The 24764-nt window shown below is 43.2% G+C and overlaps 1 protein-coding gene across 1 annotated transcript in view; it reads right to left on the minus strand.

The window, feature by feature from the left end:
* Positions 1–24764, minus strand: part of LOC124723046 — a 401647-nt gene that overhangs the window by 183012 nt on the left and 193871 nt on the right. Inside the window, exon 3 of the mRNA XM_047248226.1 lies at positions 9371–9592. Within this exon, the coding sequence (XP_047104182.1) occupies positions 9371–9560 (190 nt within the window). The 5' untranslated portion in view covers positions 9561–9592. The remainder of the gene's footprint in view (positions 1–9370; positions 9593–24764) is intronic.

The raw sequence follows: 24764 nt of genomic DNA on the forward strand, positions 1-24764 counted from the left end.
AATAAATGGTTTAAAGCAAACTCACTGACATTAAACTTCGAAAAGACTCACTATATGCAATTCAGAACCTGTAAGAGGTTTCCACCCAGCATATGCATAAAGTATGAAGAAGAGCAGATAGAAGAGGTTGGCAGTCGTAAATTCCTGGAATTACAACTTGATAATAGATTCAGTTGGGAGGAGCACACCACAGAACTGCAGAAACGCCTTAACAAATCTGTATTTGCAATTCGAGTGTTAACAGACATAGGCGACATAAAAATGAAAAATCTTGCATACTTTGCCTACTTTCATTCCATAATGTCACAATGTATAATATTTTGGCGTAACTCTTCAAGTCAAACAAAAGTTTTCAGAGTCAAAAAGGGTGTAATATGTATTATTTGTGGAATAATTTCACGGACGTCCTATAGAAACCTCTTAAAAGAACTGAGTATACTAACTACTGCCTCTCAGTATATTTACTCCTTAATGAAATTTGTCCTAAATAATACATCTCTTTTTCCAACAAACAGCTCAGTTCATACATCCAATACTAGGAAGAAAAATGATCTGCACAAGGTGTTACTTTAGTTCAAAAAGGGGTCCACTACTCAGGAACACTCATCTTCTATAATTTGCCAGCAAACATAAAAAATTTAGTTACAAATAAAGATCAGTTTAAAGGGAGCCTGAAAGACTTACTAGTGGCCAACTCCTTCCACTCCACTGACGAGCTTTTTTAATAGAAACAAATGATGTATTGTATATACTCACACTATTAGGACTGTTATTTCAGCTTAAAAAAATTGACATGTTCCACATCCACGAGCATCTCCTTAGCACGGATCTATGGAACGGAAAACTAATCTAATCTAATCTCTAATCTGGAGGGAGCCCGTTACTTGTTCTCTGATGGCAGGCACAGATGTGAAGGAGTTCCGATGTGCTTGGTGCACTGTACGCCGATCCTTCCTTGTGGTTGTCAGACGGTCGACAGGTCGACAACAAGTATGCTTGCCGTCACGTTCCTACGGAATTCAACATCAGCCCACTGTAACATTCGAATACCCCACTAATCTCAGTATTTCCAGAATCGGCCAGCTGGCTAAATGGAGATCAACAATGTTTGCGCTTTTCAAACTCTGTCAGGTGCCGTTAACTCTACCTCACACGAGTACTCTGAAGCTCTGCGTCCTTCACAGTGATCACTCAACATATGATGATCACTCAACATATGACGCCTTTCACCCTCCTTGTATACCTTACAAGGCCTGTTAATAAAACTAAAGACTAACATCACAAATGCTCTCTGGTGGCTGTTCTATCCGTTACAGATTAATCGTTTGCATACCAGCGGACGGTGTGCCCTTGTACGAACTTACACTGACGTTCGATCTCCTGTATGCTTCACATTTTTCTTGTCAGATAGTGCAATTGTCGTTTAACCGCCTAATTCTTTGAAATGGAGACTGGGTGTGATACCCTCATCTTGTTTCCACTGATCACCTTTGTGCAATCAGTATTTACTTAGTTATAAGTTACTGAAGAAAATTTCGCCGTTAGGCATTAATTAGTGTAATGATTTCAGTAAATACTCTAGGTGTGAAATCGCTGGTGTGAGTTCGAGGAAAAGCGCCAGACAGCCGTTACGTTTAATACTTCCAGCGTCATTTTCTTACCTTTTTAACAATTTAACAGTTGCATGGTATAATGTCCACCCTCATTTAATTTAACTATGTGTGTATAATTATTCCGTACAGCTTCAGTGGACTTTATTACATTTAAATATGAATGGTGAGACGTTCTAACGAGGGCTGTTCGGAAAGTAAGGTCCGATCGTCGCGAAGTGAAAACCACAGTGAAAATCAATTTTTTTTTCCCAACAGTTAGCCACAACTTCCAGCTAGCTCTCTAAATAGTCGCCTCTCCAACTTAGACATTTGTATGAACTTTCCAGTATTCTAGTCACAGAAAGCAGCCGCCTGTGTTTTCCGCCTGTTCTCTACGCTGGTTTGTCTTTCGTTGTTTGTGCCAAAATATTGTCTTCGTAGCCAGTGGTTCATGTGAGCAGAGATGAAGATCGGAGGGAGCCAATTAAGGGCTGTATTGTGGATAATCAAACACTCCCCATCGAAAACGCTGCAGGAGCGTCTACATTGCCCTGCAGAATGCGGTTGAAAATTGTCTTGGAGAAAGACACGCATGGCATTTCTGTTATGTGGGATGCATAGCTTCAGGCAAAATCACTCACCAGAGAGACACTGTTGTTTTAGGCATTTCCACGTGATCACTTTGCGCTCTGAATTGGAAACAGCGACGTGAAGCGATCGACAGGCACTCTAAAGACACTGCCCAACACATGTGTTCAAAGTTTCATCAGATTTTCCCAGATGTTTCCATTTTGTGCCTAATTGGACCTTACTTTCCGAATACGCCTCGTAATTATGATATAAATGTAAATATAAATTAAAGTTATACTGCAAAACAAGAAACATTTACGAAGTCTGGCCGAAGAGATAATACCTCTTCCGTTGGGAATATGAAATTAATGCACAGGTATTACAATGGTGAATATTTTAATTTCATGGACACCTTACGCAAATACGGTAGAGTGATTTACATTCCGCAATATGAGCCCTTAGAGACGCGTTGTGTTGCTCAAAGTAGCCTAGGTGACTAAATCTGTCGCAGAGCTCTCATTAGAACGTGTGTGTATTAACTACGTCCGTCCTTAGCATATAAGCTGTGAAGCGCAGAAGGCGCGCTGGAGTGGAAGTGTGCGCCGAGCGGCAATTACCGGGACCGCGACCAGGCAACGCAGACGTTGCCAAGCTTGTGGCTCCTCGCCCCTCCTCGTAAGTACGCGTGGCTTGTACTCCTGCCGTAGAAGCACTCACCGTAAGTCGGTATCACCTGCCAGAGCCAAACATCAGAGACCATTTTCCAGCCCAGAGAACACTTTCATCCGTCACACATGTTGCCATTCGAGCGCCTTACATCACTTTTGTGGTAAAGGTTGAATTAAAATACGTGGCTTTAATGTGGGTGACAAATATTTTAAAATCTGCAATCAAGCTACCTTGCGTATCGTCGTATAGGTTCTTTATTCGATTATAGGATTAGTACCACACATCACTTGGAATTCAAAGAAGCATTAACATCCGCAGAGATAGAAGTAGGTCTGCTCGGTTGATTACGCTATTGTTCGACACCTACTGGAATTCACAGGCCACAAAACACAGAGGCGACAAAAGCCATGGATTATCTACTAACATTGTGTCGGACCTCCTTTTGCAGCAACTCGACGTGGTATGGACTCAAAAAGTCGTTGGAAGTCCCCTGCAGAAATACTGAGCCATGCTGCCTCTACAGCCGTCCATAATTGCGAAAGTGTTGCCGATGCAGAATGTTGTGCATGAACTTACCTCTCGGTTATGTCCCATAAATCTCCAGTGGGATTCATGGCGGGCGATCTGAGTGGCCAAACCATTCACTCAAATTTCTGCAAACCAATCGCGAGCAATTGTGGCCTGGTTATATGGCGCACTGTCAACCATAAAAATTCCATCGTTGTTTGGGAAAACATGACGTCCACGAAGGGCTGAAAATATTCTCCAAGTATCCGAACACCCAGAGGACCCAGTCCATTGCATGGAAACACAGCGAACACCATTATGGAGCCACCACCACCTTGCATGTAACTTGTTGACAATCTGGTTCCATGGTTTATTGGGGACTGCACCACACTCGAATCCTACTATCAGCCGTTACTAACTGAAATCGAGGCTCATCAAAGCAGGCCATGGTTTTCCAGTCGTCTAGGGATTAACTGAGATAGTCACGAGCCGAGGAGCGGCGTAGTAGAAGATGTTGTGGTGTCAACAAATCCACTCGCATAGGTCGCCCGCTGCCATAGCTCATTAAAGCCAAGTTTCAGCGCTCTTTCCTAAAGGATACATTCTAAGTACGTCCCACATTGACTTCTGCTGTTATTTCACGCCGTGACAACTCTGTGCAAATGCCACTGCTCTTAGTCGTCAAGCGAAGGCCGTCAGCTACTGCGTTGTCCGTGGTGAGAGGTAATACTTGAAATGTGTTCTCGGCAGTCTCTAGACACTGTGGATCTTGGAATATTGGATTCCCTAACGATTTCCATACCGGTTCCCGTGAGATCACCGAAGTTAAGCGCTGTCGGGGTTGGTAGGCACTTGGATGGGTGACCATTCAGGCCGCCATGCGCTGCTGCCGTTTTTCGGAGTGTGCTCAGCCTCGTGATGCCAAGTGAGGAGCTACTCGATCGAATAGTAGCTGCTTCGGTCAAGAACACCATCATAACAACCGAGAGAGCGGTGTGCTGACAAGACGCCCCTCCTATCCGCATCCTCAACTGAGGATGACACGGCGGTCGGATGGTCCCGATGGGCCACTTATGGCCTGAAGACAGAGTGCTTTAACGATTTCCAAAATTGAATGTGCCATGTGTCTAACTGCCACTACCATTTCACTTTCAAAGTCTGTTGATTTCCGTCGTGCCGTTACACTCAGTAACCTTTACAGATGAATTAGCTGAGCACAACTGACAGCTCCACCACTGCACTATCCTGTTATATCTCGTGTACGTAATGCTACCGCCATCTGCATATGTGTGTATCACTATCACACGACTTTAGTCGCCTCAGTGTATTGTTCCAAAGACACTGGAGTCCAATTCGGGAGTGCAGGCCTTCTCTGTTAGGACTATTTTTGTTGTTATGGTCTGCAATTGAAAGGGTGGTTTGACACTGCCCTCTACACTAGTCACACATCTTATGGAAGTCTCTTAATCTTTCCATAATTACTGTAATCTACATTCATTCGAACCTGCTTGTTATACTGCAGCCTTGGCATTCCTCTATAATTTTAAACTCCACAATACCCTCCATTAGTAAAATGAATTTTCTCATTGCACTAAAATGTGTCCTGTTCTATTAGTCAGGTTAGGCTATAAATTCCTTTTCTCCTTACATAAATTCAACGCCACTTCATTACAAGGCATATTCGGAAAGCAAGGTCCGAATAGGCGTGAAATGGAAACCACTGTGAAAATCCGATGTAACTTTGCACAGATGTGTTGGGCAGTGTCTTTAGTGTGTCTGTCGATCGCTTCACGTCGCTCTTTTCAGTTCAGAGCGCAAAGTGATCACGTAGACACGTAGAAATGCCTAAAGCAACAGTGTCTCCCGCGAAGTATGTGGATCTGGTGAGATATTTCGCCTGAAGCTATGCATCCCACATAACATAAATGTCATGCGTATCTTTCATCAAGACAATTTTCAACCGCATTTTGCAGGGGCGATGTAGACGCTCCTGCAGCGTTTTCGATGGGAATTGTTTGATCATCCACAATACAGCCCTTAATTGGCTCCCTCTGATCTTCATCTCTGCTCACATGAACCGCTGGCTACGAAGACAACATTTTGGTACAAACAACGAAAGGCAAACCAGCGTAGAGAATTGGCGGAAAGGACGGGCGGCTGCTTTCTGTGACGAGAGTACTGGAAAGTTTGTACAATTGTCAAAGTCGGAGAGGCGACTATTTAGAGAGCTAGCTGGAAGGTGTGGCTAACTGTTGCGAATAAAAAAAAATTGATTTTCACAGCGGTTTTCACTTCGCGACGATCGGACCTTACTTTCCGAATAGCCCTCGTAATTATCCGATCTACTCATCAGATCTTCAGGATTTTCCTGGTACATCATATTTCAAAATATTCTACTCTCTTTCTCCTTGACCTTTTGATCATGTACGGTTAGCCTCTGTTATAGGCTACAATCCAGACCAAAACGACGAGAACTGTACGTCTGGTCCCGGTGGAGGTTCGAGTCCTTCCTCGGGCATGGGTGTGTGTGTTTGTCCTTAGGATAATTTAGTTTAATTAGTGTGTAAGCTTAGGGACTGATGGCCTTAGCAGTGAAGTCCCATAAGATTTCACACACGTAACGACGAGAAAAGGGATCCTAATATTTACGTTTATATTCGTTTTTGATACCCAGATTTTTGCGCAAGCAAAGCCGGAATAATAATCGTTTTCAAACATCGTTTCAAAGTGATCACATTATCGACGGTAGGTACGTTCAGGAGAACCAGTTTCTCTACTGGCGCTATCCATATACGTGAACACGTGTGTTTATTTCTGCACAACTCTGGAGCACATGGACTTATTTCGGCCAAACGTGGTACACATACCTTGCTCGACAGTAAGAAACAGAAACATCCTGAAGACTTTGTCCGGTGTCAATGTCACTTCCTACATATACACACGTTCGGCGGGTATGTAGTTGATTAGAATTGCAATTCTCTGTCACAGATGGAAGGAACGAAGGAAGGCTAGAGTTTAACTTCCCATACATGGTGCAGTCATTAGAAACGGAGAACAACTTGTGAGTACGATTGGATGGAAAAGGAAGTCGGGGGCGCCATTTTCAAAGGAACTATCCCGGCATTTGCCCATAGCGATTTAGGAAAATCTCGGAAAACACAAATCTGGATGGCCGGACGGGTATTCTAACCGTCGTTCTCCCCAAGGTTCACATAGAATGGCCATTAGAGTGTATTAGCGTTGTTTTTCCTAGTGTCGTTACCACACCTAATATGGTATATGAGGTGCGTGAAGAGTGTCATATGTTGTGAAATCACTGTGAATAACGTGGAGATGCCGCGTACTCGTTTGATACTAGATTATCATCACTTGTCAAGAGCCTGAAACGGGCCTCATTGTAAGCCTCCATCGAATCGTGTAATATTCAGATTTGTTGAGCATTCGGATGTGTCAGCGGCCCGACGTTGGACTGCATGTGAACGTGAGGGCAGGCATACTCGGCGTGAAGATTCCGGTCGACCACGTCTTACAACCACAAGGGTGGATCACCGTATTGTGCATCGAGCACATAGTAAATCCTCCGCATCAGCGCCCGCCGAGCTTTGTATTTTTTTAAACTGACTCCCCATCTTTTCGATAAAAACTTGTTAAAATGATCAATGGAACATGTAACTAACTAACTGATCAACTAAGTAACTAACTGAGGATATCGGACAAGAAGAGATGTAAATCGTTTGTCAGACTGTAGCGCCTAGAACCTCTCGGCCACCTCGGCCTGCTACGTATCTACAGATTGTTTGACTGTCACAGGTACCAACGAAAGGGGCAAGCAGAGGAGAATGAGTCGAACGCGTAATCCGAATAGACATAGGTCCAGAAACCAACCGCAGTCATCTCAATGTTGCAATACTGTTAATGCATACGGCTGCATTTATTTCTAAACACTGCAAATGAAACACCAGTGATAAACTGCCCTCGTTGTCATTCCGGACTCCTAAGTACTGACAAACAACGTTTCGCCATCAAGTGCATCGATTCTGACTCACTCACACCGTGACTCCCAGGTCCCCCGACTTCAACCCCTGGGATTTTTTGGGTGGGCGTATTTAAACGCTTTGTTGTATTCAAGCTGTGTTGATACTGTTGATGAACTCCAGGAACTCATTGCGGATGGTTGTCAATGCATTCAGTACACACCTCCGATTTTTGAACTTGTACGATACTCTGTGAGGTGACGCACTGACGCCTGCCTTCACGTGAACGGTGGCCATGTGGATAACTTGCGGTAATGTTTGTCTTTAAGCGTATATCAGCAGTTTGGATCTTCGGGGACTGTGTTGTTAGGTGTTCATGTGCTCAGTCGTAAACCTTCGTATCGGAGAAACCATTGCTTTCCGGATCTGTGTTTATAAGTGTTACGAGGACTATTCACAAAGTACATTACGTTTTGGAATTAAAAATAAATAAAGTATTGGAATTTTTTTTATTATATACAGATGAAAGCCACACTTAAATACTACTTTTCTACATAGTTGCCCTTTAAATTAAGGCACTTATCGTAGCGATGGACGAGCTTGGAAATTCCTTCGTCGTAAAATTCGGCCGCCTGCACCTTCAACCACGTGATTATCTCTTCTTGAAGCTGTGGGTCGTCATCAAAACGCTGCATAGCCAACCACTTCTTCATTGCTGGGAATAGGTGGAAGTCGCTCGGTGCCAGGTCGGGACTGTACGGCGGATGAGGAAACAACTCCCACTTAAAAGATTCAAGAACTTCACGAGTGGCATTTGCCGTGTGGGCCCGGGTGTTGTCGTGAATCAGCAAGATCTCTGAGCCCAACTTTCCCCTGCGCTTGTTTTGTATTGCTCTTCTGAGGTTGTGCAGAGTTTGGCAATACCTTTGAGAGTTTATTGCAGTGCCTCTTTCCAGGAAATCCACAAAAATCACACCTTTTCTGTCCCAAAAGAGGTAACCACGTGGTTGAAGGCGCAGGCGGCCGAATTTTACGACGAAGGAATTTCCAAGCTCGTCCATCGCTACGATAAGTGCCTTAATTTAAATGGCAACGATGTAGAAAAGTAGTATTTAAGTGTGGCTTTCATCTGTATATAATAAAAAAAATTTCCAATACTATATTTATTTTTAATTCCAAAACGTAATGTACTTTGTGGATAGCCCTCGTATTTGGTTCTTTCATTGTCCTCTACTCGCCTCTTTCGTTCGTACCTATAATAGTAAACAGCCCGTATACAAGAAAGCTAAAAGTTAGTAACCATACTTATCCACAAAGTGAGGTAAAAATGGACACTAAGCAACTATTTCGAACGTTACGTTAACAGAAATTTTTAGCTGGTAGTGGCCATGCAACCTGCTTCATTTTTAGTAACAAAACGAACAACCTGCTATGTAATGTGAGGAACACTTCGTCTCGTTATGAGCAGTGTGAATATATATCGGATGCAGGGATTGGAAATGGCAGCCTCTCACGCTGACATGCTCGATATTCAGATCTCACCCGCTCTTCTCTATTTTCGGTGGGGAGACTCCACGTCAAGTTCACAAAGTCTCAGCCGAAATCGAGCATGACCTCTTTCCTAGAGTCATATCGGCCTGTTTATTTGTGTAGCGGATAGCAGAGCTCTTTGAAAGATGGAGGGTGTATTTGGCTCACCGTTGTAATGCTAGTATCAAAGCTGCTGGTCTCCTGTTTGTATAGCTAAAATTTTACGTTATAAGTCGTTACAAACATGTACATTAAAAATTATATTACTTTCATTCATGGAGTATAACCACAGTAAATATATTGGGGTCTTGTCCTTACCAGTGTTAGTAACGCAAGAGAAAACACTGATTGGACTTGTTGTGGAAAATAAAGACGAGTGTATCAGAGCGATCTTAACAAACGTTCTCCCACAGTGCTGGCGCGCCAGAAGCACCTTTGATGCTGATTCATCTATAATTACTCGTCACTTTTACCTGTCCAGCAACAGGTGGTAAGCGTAGAATCTGCTAGCTTATGACTATAGCTTACCTCTGTAAGCGAAGACTTCGACTTCGCAGAGAACCGTCTGTGTGTACTCGTTGCTATTGTCTTGGATGTACAGGAATTTTCCACTGAGGCCATCCTTGCCGTCACACGGGAGCACCATGCGAGATTTGTAGAACAGCCCTTTAAATTCCAAGCACTTCGAGTACAGCGCCATTAAAGCCTCTGTTACCATGGTAATATATATTGTGAGCTGTTGGAAGGGTTCTGTAAGAAAGAGGAATGGCATACAGTTAGATAAATAGTTCACATATCTAGTGGTATCATACTGACAAGGCCTTAGGAATGTGTTCTAGAGGACATACGTGCGTGATAGAGGGAAGCCAAAAAGGATATCGGGGGCAGATAACGCTTCCAAAAGCAACTGGACACTATACACTTCTTCGAGACTGGTCAAACACGCCAGCAAGAAGTATACGTGACACGTCACCAACGGTGCCAACGTAAGGGGCCAACAGAATAATAGGAAACTTTCCAACGCACGTAATGTAGGAATGTAGGGTGAGATTTACACAGATAATCAACTATGAAGGCGATCACATGTCGAGGGAAGGGTCCAAGGGAATTGCGACGGTACGTAACGGTTACTGTAGGGGAAGTTGCTCTTCCAAACAGTATCTCATACGAGCAAAACAGTTGCGTCTTTACCTGTGGTTACTAGTACTTTAGGTACTTCCGCTATGCACGGCAGTATTTAAAAAGAGTATCTCAATGTAGTCATAGTGTCAAGCCAAGCACGTCTGCTTTTATGCCCTGGAGCTAATTCGCTGAAAATAATACTCTGTAGCTATGATCCTGCAGTTAAAAAGTCAAAGCACTTGCTAGAATTGCGAGTTAATAAAATATACAGAAATACAAAATTAAAGTTAAATGAATAATGTAGTATAATGATTGTATTCTAATGTCTGTAATTGACGTAGACGACAGAGAACTATGTTGAATAATGTTTATTCAAGAAAGGACATCTCAAATAAATGGGATGTGGTCGTACGGTACTCAGTTAATATACAGACAGAAAATGCCCTTATCAAATCCCCTTAAGTTACGTTGAGAGCGTTACTAAAATCTTAGCAAAATTCGGAAACTTCATAGTAATATGATATGCGAAGCCTAAGTCCATCTCGTAATAACAATACGCGAATTATTCCCGAGCTTAAATCACTTAAGAGTTCAACATAATGATTCACAATTTGACACATGCGATAGAAAGAATAGTAACACATACCCTGTCTATCCTCAATTCCGTAATACAATACCCTATTCCGGGTAACATTCATACCTCTTGTAATACTGAGTCCCTTCAGAAGTTACAGTATCGTAGCGGCGGTTCACCTCCCAGAATCAAGCACCTCTATGAGTGAATGACGCACGCTACAATAGGTAGGTCTGCCTTCTTCCTGCATTTGACATAAAGTGCTAGAGTCGCTCCCTTGAGATTCTCACTCCAGAAGTCCCAGTCTCGAATTGACTCCCGTCGTGTTACGCTACTGTCTGCTTTCCAGTTGGTTGAAGGCCATCCCCACCAAAAATACATCGTTATTAAGCTCTACAGAAATGATATGATTCAACATGACCACTTCCCAGACTAATCTAATGTATTACAACAATGTTTTATGAAGAAATATAAATAGTCGGTCACACTCAGATCATTCACAATAACTGCAAATAAGAGAATATTCTTCAATTAAAATGCTAGTATTCTCGCGCAAGTGCGCGCACGTTAAATGACAACATACTGTCGCTAAATTTTGTTAAAACAATTATTTATGCACTCTTGACAGAAGTGTCTTTTGGTTCTCTTTTTAATTATGCTATCCGCTAACACATGTGACTCACTATTTTTAATTAGTATAGTTTTTTAATAGTACTGGCAGTCAATATTTAAGGTTGCTGGCAAAATAATAAACTGTTCATTAAATAAACACACAAGTATGACAAAATATGAGGTGTTGACGCTGTGTTCATATGCTCTGTAAATGTGAAGAATACGGCGTTCTGACAAACATCTGCGTAATATAAAGATATAAAAGACTTTATAAGCAAATAATTAACATAGATACAGATACGAAGCTTTCAGATCTGGTAGCTATAGTGCAATGCTATCCTCTGAGATGCCGCATGCTGAAATCGCATGAAGTCTTTAAAAGTTATTTATGCAGAGGTTCATCCTGAAATTTTTGATTTGCTGTGAAATGTTAGCTTCTGTAGTTTTAAAGATATTGAAATATTGTTGTGTCATTGAATGTGCCTCATTTATCTCGGCAGCGATGCCCTCTCGGTCTTGGCGCCGCACAGCTTTCAGCAGCACAACAATTTCACCTTACCTCGTACCGATACTGGGCGACCGATTAGCTCGCCTAGGTACGCGTGCAGTGTGAGCTTCCGTCAAATGTCAAAGAGCTGTAACTTAGCCATCTTTAAGACTGTCTGACACTCTACCATTTCTTCGAGCATCTCATGTACAGAGTCTATGTGAGTAACAGCAGTCCAAATTCCCAGCCTAGGGATTTTCCCCGTTTCCGGCCACGTGCTCCTTCTCTCTCTCCCTCGTTCGCCTGGAGCGGTCGCGTGACTTCATCGTCGCGCCGGTTCATACTCAGCCAAACATGCAAATTCATATCTCCTCAGTACCAGTCCTAGGTGCACGAATAACTTGCTTACATACTCGTAACGTTACACACATCCACATAATGTGGCACATTAGTTCGCTAACTTGGTACATTCATTTGCACCAAATTTAACGTACACTACTGGCCATTGAAATTGCTACACCAAGAAGAAGTGATGAGATTTTCACGCTATTTGGGTGCATACATCCAGAGAAATCAGTACCCAGAACAACCACCCCTGGCTGTAATAACGGCCTTGATACGCCTGGGCATTGAGTCAAACAGAGCTTGGATGGCGTGTACAGTTACTGCTGCCCACGCAGTTTCAACACAATACCACCTTTCATCAAGAGTAGTGACTGGCATATTGTGACGAGCCAGTTGCTCGGCCACTATTGACCAGACGTTTTCAATTGGCAAGAGGTCTGGAGAACGTGCTGGCCAGGGCAGCAGTCGAACATTTTCTGTATCCAGAAAGGACCGTACAGGACCTGCAACAAGCGGTCGTGCATTATCCTGCTGAAATGTAGGGTTTCGCAGGGATCGAATGAAGGGTAGAACACGGGTCGTAACACATCTGAAATGTAATGTCCACTGTTCAAAGTGCCGTCAATGCGGACAACAGGTGACCGAGACGTGTAACCAATGGCACCCCATACCATCACGCCGGGTGATACGCCAGTATGGCGATGACGAATACACGCTTCCAATGTGCTTTCACAGCGATGACGCCAAACACGGATGCGACCATCATGATCCTGTAAACAGAACCAGGATTCATCCGAAAAAATGACGTTTTGCAATTCCTGCTCCCAGGTTCGTCGTTGAGCACACCATCGCAGGCGCTCCTGTCTGTGATGCAGCGTCAAGGGTAACCGCAGCCATGGTCTCCGAGCTAATTGTCCATGCTGCTGCAAACGTCGTCGAACTGTTCGTGCAGATGGTTGTTGTCTTGCAAACGCTCCATCTATTGACTCAGGGATCGAGACGTGGCTGCACGATCCGTTACAGCCATGCGGATAAGATGCCTGTCATCTCGAGTGCTAGTGATACGAGGTCGTTGGGATCCAGCACGGCGTTCCGTATTATCCTCCTGAACCCACCGATTCCATATTCTGCTAACAGTCATTGGATCTCGACCAACGCGAGCAGCAATGTCGCGATATGAAAAACTGCAATCGCGATAGGCCACAATCCGATCTTTATCAAAGTGGAAACGTGATGGTACGCATTTCTCCTCCTTACACGAGGCATCACAACAAAATTTCAGCAGGCAACGCCGGTCAGCTGCTGTTTGTGCATGAGAAATCGGTTGGAAACTTTCCTCATGTCAGCACGTTGTAGGTGTCGCCACCGGCGCCAACCTTGTGTGAATGCTCTGAAAAGCTAATCATTTGCATATCACAGCAACTTCTTCCTGTCGGTTAAATTTCACGTCTGTAGCACTTCATCTACGTGGTGTAGCAATTTTAATGGCTAGTAGTGTATTTACATAAAATAGTAGAGGAATACCGCAATAAATGGAACATCATACTTGCGTGTCAGAATAATAGTGTAAGTATGTTTGTGATGGTGTATGAAACAGCGTGTAGCCCCGGATATGTCATATTATCACCTTAATTTTCCTGAATGAAACAAAAATTATAAAATTACGGCATGTTAATTAAAAAAACACGTAAATTTAAATAAATTGTCGAGTCAGCTCCTTCTTCTCAAAAGATTCTTAGCGCTTTTGCCTCTTTGATAGCACCTTTTGCTTTGACCACTACTTTACTTTCACTGACACAGCACATAATCGGTGTGATGGAATCGAAGTTTAGATTGTTCTCGGTCCAGTCGCCTGCAGAAATTAATCCTCGCTTTGGCCACATACTGCACTGAAACGAGCGTCAATCCCCAGTCACCGTCAGTGCTGAAGGACGATAGCTGTCGAAATACGATAGTGACACCACTGTCGTATTTCGACAGCTAGCGTTCTTCAGCACCAATAATCATACGACTTCTCGAATCCCCATAGATCAGGCACTGAACGTCCTCCTCTGTGGAATCGATACATTCACAAACAAGATAGCAAGCAAAAATTCATTTATCGCATAGGAAAAACACTTGATTCCACTTGAAACTTCAAACTCTCTGTCAATGTCCCCTCTACAAAACAATTCTTTTATGCTATGAAATTTGTTGGCCACCATAAACCAACTAATACTCTATCTTTGCTCTACAATTTTACCGCATCTAATAAGAAAATTTAAAACTAATACTACGCTGTGCAGAAACCGTCTTTTCAACTCTCCTCTCAACTTAGTAGATGACTGCATCATAAAGTCAGCAAATATTGACTCATGTTTGCACTAAAGTACCACTAGCCCCAGAATTTTAACTCCAGAAATCTATTCCAAAATGGCTTCAAAATAGCATATATTATAGGATTATTCAAAGAACTATATTCCCAAAACATTGCTTATACTTTTTACGTATCTACAGGTTCTACTCCCACAAGCAGTTAAAATTTTAATGAGGTCTGCTAACCTCCACGAACCAAATTTTTTGCAAAGAATAATTTAAAATAAACCAAACACTTTACATGAAAATTCCATGCAAAATACTACATACTACAAGTAACATATCTACATCTACATAGATACTCCACAAGCCACTATACGGTTTGTGGCGGGGTGTAGTCTGTACCACTACTTCTCATTTCCTTTTCTGTTCCACTCGCAAATAGAGCGAGGGAGAAACGACTGCCTATATGCCTCCGTATCAGCCGTAATCTCTCGTATCTTGTAATCGTGGTCCTTATGAGCAATGTATGTTGCGGCAATACAATCGTACGGCAGTCAGCTTCAAATTCCGGTTCCTTAAATTTTATCAATAGTGTTTCTCGAAAAGAACGTCGAATTCCGTCCAGGAATTCCCATTTGAGATCCCGAAGTATCTCTGTAACACTTATTCGTTGTTCGAACTTAAAAGTAACAAATCTAGCAGCCCGCCTCTGAATTGCTTCGATGTCTTCCTTCAATCTTACCTGTTAGGGATCCCAAACACTCGAGTAGTGCTCAAGAATAGGTCACACCAGCTGCCTATATGAGCTTCCCCTTCACTCTTTCCTAAAATTCTCCCAATAAACTGAAGTCGACCATTCATCTTCCCTATCACACTTCTCACGCGCTCGTTCCACCTCATACCGCTTTGCAATGCTACGCCCAGGAATGTAAACGATTTGACTGTGTCAAGCAAGACGCTGGTAATACTGTATACGAACATTACAGGTTTGTTATTCTTACTCATCCTCACTAACTTACATTTGCCCACATTTAGGGCTAGCTGCCCTTCATCACACCAACTGTAAATTTTGTGTAAGTCGTCTTGTATCTTCCTACAGTCACTCAACTTCGACACCTTGCCGTACACCACGGCATCATCAGCAAACAACCGCAGACTGCTGCCCACCGTGTCATCAGTTACATATATAGAGACCAACAGTGGTCCTATCACACTTCCCTGAGGCACTCCTGACGATATCCTTGTCTTTGGAGAACACTTGCCGTCGATGACAACATACTGGGTTCTATTATTTAAGAAGTCTTCGAACCACTCACATGTCTGCGAATTTATTCCATATGCTCGTACCTTCGTTAACAGCCTGCGATGGGGCACCGAGTAAAATACTGTCTGGAAATCTAGAAATATGGAATCTACCTGTGGCCCTTCATTCATAGTTCTCAGTATATCATGTGAGAAAAGGGCAAGCTGAGTCTCGCACGAGCGATGCTTTCTAAAACTATGCTGATTCGTGAACGTAAGCGTCTCAGTCTCAAGAATCTTTATTATATTCGAACTGAGAATACGTTCAACTATTCTGCAACAAACAGAAGTCCTCTAACTTCTGTTGCTAACTTGTTCTGCAATATTGCACGTCCGTTCTTTTATCCATTTTATATATTGGAGTCATCTGCGCTTTTTTCCAGTCACTTGGGACTTTGTCTGGGCTAGAGATTCACGATTAATGCAATCTAGGTAAGGGGTCAATGCCGTAGAGTATTTTTTGTAAAATCGAACCTGGATTCCATCCGGACCTGGTGATTTATTTGCTTTCAAATCTTTCAGCTGTTTCTCTACACCAGGTACGTTTATTACTACGTCGTTCATACGGAAGTCTGCCGGATGGTCAAATTATCCCTTGGAACTTCCTCCCAAATATTATGTACAATATGTACAGTATCATTCATATTTTTCTCCATCGTAAATAATGAAACTTATTTAAGCTTTGTCGACCTCCTCTCACCAAGATTTGTGCGGTCAATATTTACTCATGCCTTGCACTAGATTCTGCATTCATACTTTATCACTTACATCTTAAATTTATCAAATTATTCCTGGCACAAAACAGAAATATTACACTAAAATTCTTAAAACCTAACATGAAAATACACATATCTACACACTTATATTAATACGCATGCCCTTCTTCTTTTACAAGGTACAACTCTGTCACTATTGCTTCTTATAACATTTATCTCGCCAGTGTATCTTGTGAATTTCACTTTTTTCGCTTTTTCACCAGCTCAAATTCGAGCCCCCTTTCCTCGTTCATCAACGGAATCTTACGTTCACATACAAAATTTGTGACTACCACTGGGACGCCGCTTTTAGATTCGGGAAACGCCTACCTTCTTTCTTCATCAACATCCTTCATTTCACGTTGAGGTTGCTCATCTTTCATCTCATCCAGTGTTTAACACTGCTCCCTCAAAAGGTTATTTCTAACTACCCCTCCCTCTCTTCCATGTTTATATTACACAATGTAATTCCAGAACAATCCTCAATCTCATTATGCACTCCTGGAGTCTCCCGATCTACCTCCAACTCATTTGTAGTATTTAAATCACTTTTAAATCCTGTCGTTTCATCATCCTCGTAAGCATCAAATAAACCGATCGGTTCCTCTGAAGTAGAAGGTATTGGAGGTGTAATATTTCACAAGTAACCGCAAAAATTCATACTTAGTCTATCTTACACAAAAGTCATTTATTTCTGCCGAATCATTACAAACTTTATTACAATTAACTCGATTAACATTCTCCGATATCTCATAACATCCATTACTTAAAACATCCATTACATCTGTCAATACATTATAGAAACCACCACCAATAAATATACCAACCCCCTCCGATACACCATTCACTTTGCCTTTACTGCACTGCACCACAACAGAAATCACAGCACACTCGAATTCCGCCAAATTCGGAGCTACCTCTGTCTCCGTATCATTTTCTCTCCTCAGACACTTTTCGTTCTGATCACATCTCTGACACTACTTTCACATTCTTCGTTCCATACCTACTCACAATTCGCGCTTTCATCACGAGCCATTGCTTCATTTCTATCAACAGAAATGAATGGACAAACTCATTTCTCCGAGCTATCTAAACCAGTGCCCTCAACTTCCGCAGCTTCAGCCTCTGAAACCTCACCTTTGCTTCCCTTTAACAATAAATCATCCATTTCCGGCAATACATAATAAAATTCATCACCCGCTGACGAGACTATTGCTAAGCCGCCTTCACAAATTCCTGCACATACTTCCGTCGATATAGCACAAGATTCGTCTCCAGCTAATTAGACTGCTGCTCCGCCGCCTTAAAAAATAGCTTCACCTAACATCTCCGTCACAATATAATCTTTATGACTTTCATCTACGTTACTATAATTGTTGCTACTGGATAGCGTCTCACTGTAATTTGTCATACATTCCACCTGCACTAATTTGAACTGCACCTATGCCTCGCTTCTGATCTATAGTCTGGGGTGCGATAAGCTGCAACTCACGTTCGCCTTTGGCGTTTCTGGAGGAGACGCTAACCAGCGCTCGGTATGTGCAGAATGTTACACTACTGGCCATTACAATTGCTACACCAAGATGAAATGCAGATCATAAACGGGTATTCATTGGACAAATATATTATACCAAAACTGACATGTGATTACATTTTCACACAATTTGGTTGCATAGATCCTGAGAAATCAGTACCCAGAACAATCGCCTCTGGTTGTAATAACGGCCTTGATACGCCTGGGCATTGAGTCAAACAAAGCTTGGATGGCGTGTACAGGTACAGCTGCCCATGCAACTTCACCACGATACCACAGTTCATCAAGAGTAGTGACTGGCGTATTGTGACGAGCCAGTTGCTCGGCCACCATTGACCAGACGTTTTCAATTGGTGAGAGACCTGGAGAATATGCTGCACCGGGCAGCAGTCGAACATTTTCTGTATCCAGAAAGGCCCGTACAGTACATGCAACATGCGGTCGTGCATTATCCTGCTGAAATGTAGGGTTTCGCAGGGATTGAATGAAGGGTAGAGCCACAGGTCGTAACACATCTGAAATGTAACGTCCACTGTTCAAAGTTCCGTCAGTGCGAACAAGAGGTGACCGAGACGTGTAACCAATGGCACCCCATACCATCACGCCGGGTGATACGCCAGTATGGCGATGACGAATACACGCTTCCAATGTGCGTTCACCGCGATGTCGCCAAACACGGGTGCCACCATCATGATGCTGTAAACAGCATCCGAAAAAATGACGTTTTGCCATTCGTGCACCCAGGTTGAGTACACCATCGCAGGTGCTTCTGTCTGTGATGCATCGTCAAGGATAACCGCAGCCATGGTCTCCGAGCTGATAGTCCATGCTGCTACAAACGTCGTCGAACTGTTCGTGCAGGTGGTTGTTGTCTTGCCAACGTCCCCCATCTGTTGACTCAGGGATCGAGACGTGGCTGCACGATTCGTTACAGCCATGCGGATAAGATGCCTGTCATTTCGACTGCTAGTGATACTAGGCAGTTGGGATCCAGCACAGCATTTTATATTACCCTCCTGAACCCACCGATTCCATATTCTGCTAACAGTCATTGGATCTCGACCAACGCGAGCACCAATGTCGCGATACGATAAACATCAATCACGATAGGCTACAATCCGACCTTTATCATAGTCGGAAACGTCATGGTACGCATTTCTCCACCTTACACGAGGCATCACAACAACGTTTCACCAGGCAACGCCGGTCAAGTGCTGCTTGTGTATGAGAAATCGGTTGGAAACTTTCCTCATGTCAGCACGTTGTAGGTGTCGTCACCGGTGCCAACCTTTTGTGAATGCTATGAAAAGCTAATCATTGGCATGCCACAGCATCTTCTTCCTGTCGGTTAAATTTCGCGTCTGTAGCACGTCATCTTCGTGGTGTAGCAATTTTAATGACCAGTAGTGTATTAGACCCGTTATTTTCCCGGTGTTGTAACAGGAATGTGATGTGTTGTTCCAACAGGAAATGCTCGCCCACACATAGTCAGTGGAACTCAACGTGCTGTTTAAGACGAGCAGCAACTTCTGTGACCAGCACTATCTCCGGACTTGTCTTCAGTCGAGCACGTGTGGGATATGATGGGACGGTAAGTGTCTCACGTGACTCGTCAGCCAACAACTCTTATAGAAATACGTAAACAAACGGAGCGGGAGAGGTATAACGAATTCCAGAACAGTATTCGGCATCTGCACGGACCGACTGGATACCAGAGTCAACGCCTGCATTGACACCTGTAGAGGCTTCATCACGTACTAATGCGAGTGTTTCAGCAAGGATCGATACCTGCTATCTGATAACTGCTTGTGCTATTGATCTGTAAATGTAATCATTTCATATACTCCATACGCACTGTTACAACAATAAATAGTGAATAGGAAATCTCTAAAAGAGTGTACTAATTCCTTTTTCAGGCAGTGTATTTTATCTGATGATCACAACGGTTTGCGCCGTATCTTCGAGATCTCCACCACCATCACCACCACATTACCCTTTGTTCTATGAGGTGTATTCGAGAAATAAGGGCCCCTTGTTTACATTGGAAAGGAGGCGCCTCAGAAAAACGTTTTGCAAATTCAGCACCTTCTGAAGATTGTTATTCAAAGAAAACAAACCACGATGGCTTCGAAAATCGGGCAAATTGTGCAAGGTGCAGAACGGAGTTAATGGCTCAGTATCCAGACAGGTGAATTCGTACAAGTGGATCAAAAACTGCGATCTATTTAATGACCAAATTTAGTGACGTGGCTGACGTATATCTTTATGTTGGACGCACAACGGCAGGTTTTCCCAAAAGAAACGATCCATTTTCATCAAATACTTGTTTAATATTGAGGTTACATATGAGGAATCAGAAGTCATCAAAGTTCAACGTTGCCACCCTGGATATGAACATAAAATCACTTTTCCACCGTAGCCAGGAACACATCCCATAGTTTATCAGGTGTGATGCAGTCAACCGTCTCCAAACTCCGATGGGACAGCTAGCGCAGGGCACTGATTTTAACCATGTAAGCATGGGACTTTATGTAACCTCACGTGAAGAACTCTGTCGAGGTACAATCAGGTGACCTCCCTGGCTACGCACGCGCTGGGTGTACTGAAAACTGCGCCCAGTGAAATTTGCGTCCAGAAAGGGTCCACTAAGCCCCTTGGCTGGCAGGTAGAAGAGCCGAGGGACGCTACCCAGATGTTTCCGAGCTCGCATTCTCAAACCGTGCTACACAGAACCCTGCAACTGAGTAGGTCAATGTTAAGAGTGCATTGACAGCTTTCTGCAAGAAATCGATAAACGTTGCAAAACCATGGAACGTATATCAGATGCTGTTTCAGATCCTAGTCATTTGATTAAAACTTCAGAAACTAAACTTCCTAAGGTTATACAAAAATCAGTTGACAATTATCACGAGATTCCTCAAACAAATTTCACCACTAAGAAGATTTTTTTCCGAAACTGTTCCCAACTTTACTTTGGATCTAAGTTTTTTATTAACTTTGTGTGCTGCGATAGCGTTATGTAAGATAATTCTTTTTTTCAAAAGTCAGCTTAATTAAGAATTATGTTGGGTCCACAGTGAGTCAAGCACAACTGTCTAATATAGCAGTTAGTGAATAAAAATGGGCTAGCTAGAGATAATGATATTGGCGAGGCAATTACCGAATATGCAGACGAAAAAGAACGAAGAAATTATAAGCTAGGTGTTAGTCACAAATGTTCTATTTTACGTTTTTGTGAGGTTCTTCATACAGTCCTCTACAAGTTCAGCATTAATCACAGCAAATATCGCCAAAATATTCAATAACATTTAAATAGCTTATCAGTCTTATTCTTACGTCATTAAAGTGTGTATACGTATATATATCTAAGAAGCTTTATAAAGTGAATGACTTCTTCACTCGCAGAAACAGAGTTTACATTCCACTGATATGTTTAATCTTAGCTCAGTACATCTTTGTTCATCGTCATAAGAAACCAGCGAAAACAAATTTTGCGTTTGGCGTCTTACGTAGCGTCGACTGTTATTATCGTTAGAGATTTATCTTTCTCTCGAATTTGTGGTTATAGGAGGGGGAGGAAGCAACCATGGCCTCTAAGAAACCATTCCAGCATTTGCCTTGAATCATCTGAGAAACCAGGGAAGCAAAATTCAGTATGGCCGGCATTAGTTGTTAAAAATAATCAGATTTCGATCACACTTTATCCAGGCGTTGGACTTGCTAAATACCAAAGTAAATAGTTGTCATTTAGGCGTGTTTAAAATCAGCTTATAGGCATCATCAATATACCTCTTTTTAAGTTATATATATATATATATATATATATATATATATATATATATATATATATATATACACTCCTGGAAATGGAAAAAAGAACACATTGACACCGGTGTGTCAGACCCATCATACTTGCTCCGGACACTGCGAGAGGGCTGTACAAGCAATGATCACACGCACGGCACAGCGGACACACCAGGAACCGCGGTGTTGGCCGTCGAATGGCGCTAGCTGCGCAGCATTTGTGCACCGCCGCCGTCAGTGTCAGCCAGTTTGCCGTGGCATACGGAGCTCCATCGCAGTCTTTAACACTGGTAGCATGCCGCGACAGCGTGGACGTGAACCGTATGTGCAGTTGACGGACTTTGAGCGAGGGCGTATAGTGGGCATGCTGGAGGCCGGGTGGACGTACCGCCGAATTGCTCAACACGTGGGGCGTGAGGTCTCCACAGTACATCGATGTTGTCGCCAGTGGTCGGCGGAAGGTGCACGTGCCCGTCGACCTGGGACCGGACCGCAGCGACGCACGGATGCACGCCAAGACCGTAGGATCCTACGCAGTGCCGTAGGGGACCGCACCGCCACTTCCCAGCAAATTAGGGACACTGTTGCTCCTGGGGTATCGGCGAGGACCATTCGCAACCGTCTCCATGAAGCTGGGCTACGGTCCCGCACACCATAGGCCGTCTTCCGCTCACGCCCCAACATCGTGCAGCCCGCCTCCAGTGGTGTCGCGACAGGCGTGAATGGAGGGACGAATGGAGACGTGTCGTCTTCAGCGATGAGAGTCGCTTCTGACTTGGTGCCAATGATGGTCGTATGCGTGTTTGGTGCCGTGCAGGTGAGCGCCACAATCAGGACTGCATACGACCGAGGCACACAGGGCCAACACCCGGCATCATGGTGTGGGGAGCGATCTCCTACACTGGCCGTACACCACTGGTGATCGTCGAGGGGACACTGAATAGTGCACGGTACATCCAAACCGTCATCGAACCCATCGTTCTACCATTCCTAGACCGGCAAGGGAACTTGCTGTTCCAACAGGACAATGCACGTCCGCATGTATCCCGTGCCACCCAACGTGCTCTAGAAGGTGTAAGTCAACTACCCTGGCCAGCAAGATCTCCGGATCTGTCCCCCATTGAGCATGTTTAGGACTGGATGAAGCGTCGTCTCACGCGGTCTACACGTCCAGCACGAACGCTGGTCCAACTGAGGCGCCAGGTGGAAATGGCATGGCAAGCCGTTCCACAGGACTACATCGAGCATATCTACGATCGTCTCCATGGGAGAATAGCAGCCTGCATTGCTGCGAAAGGTGGATATACACTGTACTAGTGCCGACATTGTGCATGCTCTGTTGCCTGTGTCTATGTGCCTGTGGTTCTGTCAGTGTGATCATGTGATGTATCTGACCCCAGGAATGTGTCAATAAAGTTTCACCTTCCTGGGACAATGAATTCACGGTGTTCTTATTTCAATTTCCAGGAGTATATATATATATATATATATATATATATATATATATATATATATATATATATATATATATATATATATATGTTGTTGTTTACATTTTGCACATTTTTCTATCTGTATACATCTTCTGATAAATTTAGTAAAATTTTCGTAGGTAGGAGATAGCTTTCAAGCAAGCTCTGATTTCACCATCCTCTTCCTACTTTGTTACTATTTTTCCATCCTTTCATCCCGTTTTAATGAGACACTAGCCAGTAGTAACAATTATAGTAACTTTGGTGAAAGTAATTAAGATCATTTTGTATCGAAGATATTAAGTGAAGCTACCTGTGAATATGGTGGAGCAGCTGTGTCGTCAGCTGGGGGCGAATTTTGTGGTGTATCGACGGAAGTATGTGAGGGAATTTGTGAAGGTGGCGTAGCAATAGTCCCCTCAGCTAGTGATGAATTTTATTATGTATTTTCCGTTTTCCTTTCATGCTCAGCTCTGCCTTCATTAACGCGCACGCTGAATTATCTGCTTCTCCTTTCATATACCGAATTGCGTCATTGATTTTATGATTCGGTTTAGCAAGCATGTTATTAATTTTGTGGTGCCAGACCGCTAGAGCGTTGGTCATTCGATGGTTCCGTTTGTAGCAACTCCAAAGGCTGATAGGGTTTCTTCGTTTTTCAACCATTTGTCTACAACGCAGTCAAAAAACTCTGAAAGCCCGGAGTTATCCGGTGCCTGTGAATGTATCTCGATCCATCCGTCACCTACAGCTTCAGGTCGTAGAAGCGCCAGCCCAGCAGACATGCGAATTTGTAGTCTCATTTCTTTATTTACTTTGTATTCGTGAGGAATTCCGAGATCTTGCACATTTCTCCAGAGACACTTTTCCATGTGGAAATAACACCCATGTACTTTGGCTGTCTCCACTACAACTTCAGTCGCAGAAGTCACTGCTGATTCGAAATCTACGGTCTCGTTTGCAGGTTTCCATTCTGGTATATTTTCCACCAAATTTCGGAAAAGACGGATGTATGTCTCTTTTCTTTTGTTTGGCAATAATACAAAGGAACTGGACAGATGTTTGTCTCATTATTTGTACTCCCAAAGTCGGTGTGAAAGGCGTAGATTAGCGAAAACCGCTTGCTACAGCACTTAAACGTACCACCAATAAAACAGTCTTATTTACTTCTTAGAGCCTCTCTACCTGCTCTTCCGCTAAAAACTATTATCTTTTCTTCTAATTTGTCATCGCCTAACAGAAAACTGCTACCGACATTCAGATCTAGTAATTCTGCATTTAGGTGAATTTCTTCTCTTGTCTGCGGATATTTCTCATTCCCCTGTGCTTTTGCTCACTGGTAGCAGAAAGTTTTCTTCGTTGCTTGCTGCTCGGGTATTTCAGTGACAAAATCATCCACTCGATTATGCAGGCAACCCAGCTTCTCTGAATATATTCCGGAAATAGAAATCTCTTCCTCTCGTGCCCGCTTTTTCGCCTGATTTAAAGTCTTCCTTACTTCCAACTGAGCTTCATCTGAAGCTCCATATTGATGCTCGAGTGAAAAAAATTACCGCCGAATCCTTGGTTTTAAGCATTCCTCGGCAGTGGTTTGCTTTCGGTCTTGAACAGTGCCAC

This window comes from Schistocerca piceifrons, chromosome X, assembly GCF_021461385.2.
Source record: "Schistocerca piceifrons isolate TAMUIC-IGC-003096 chromosome X, iqSchPice1.1, whole genome shotgun sequence".
Classification (NCBI taxonomy): domain Eukaryota; kingdom Metazoa; phylum Arthropoda; class Insecta; order Orthoptera; family Acrididae; genus Schistocerca; species Schistocerca piceifrons.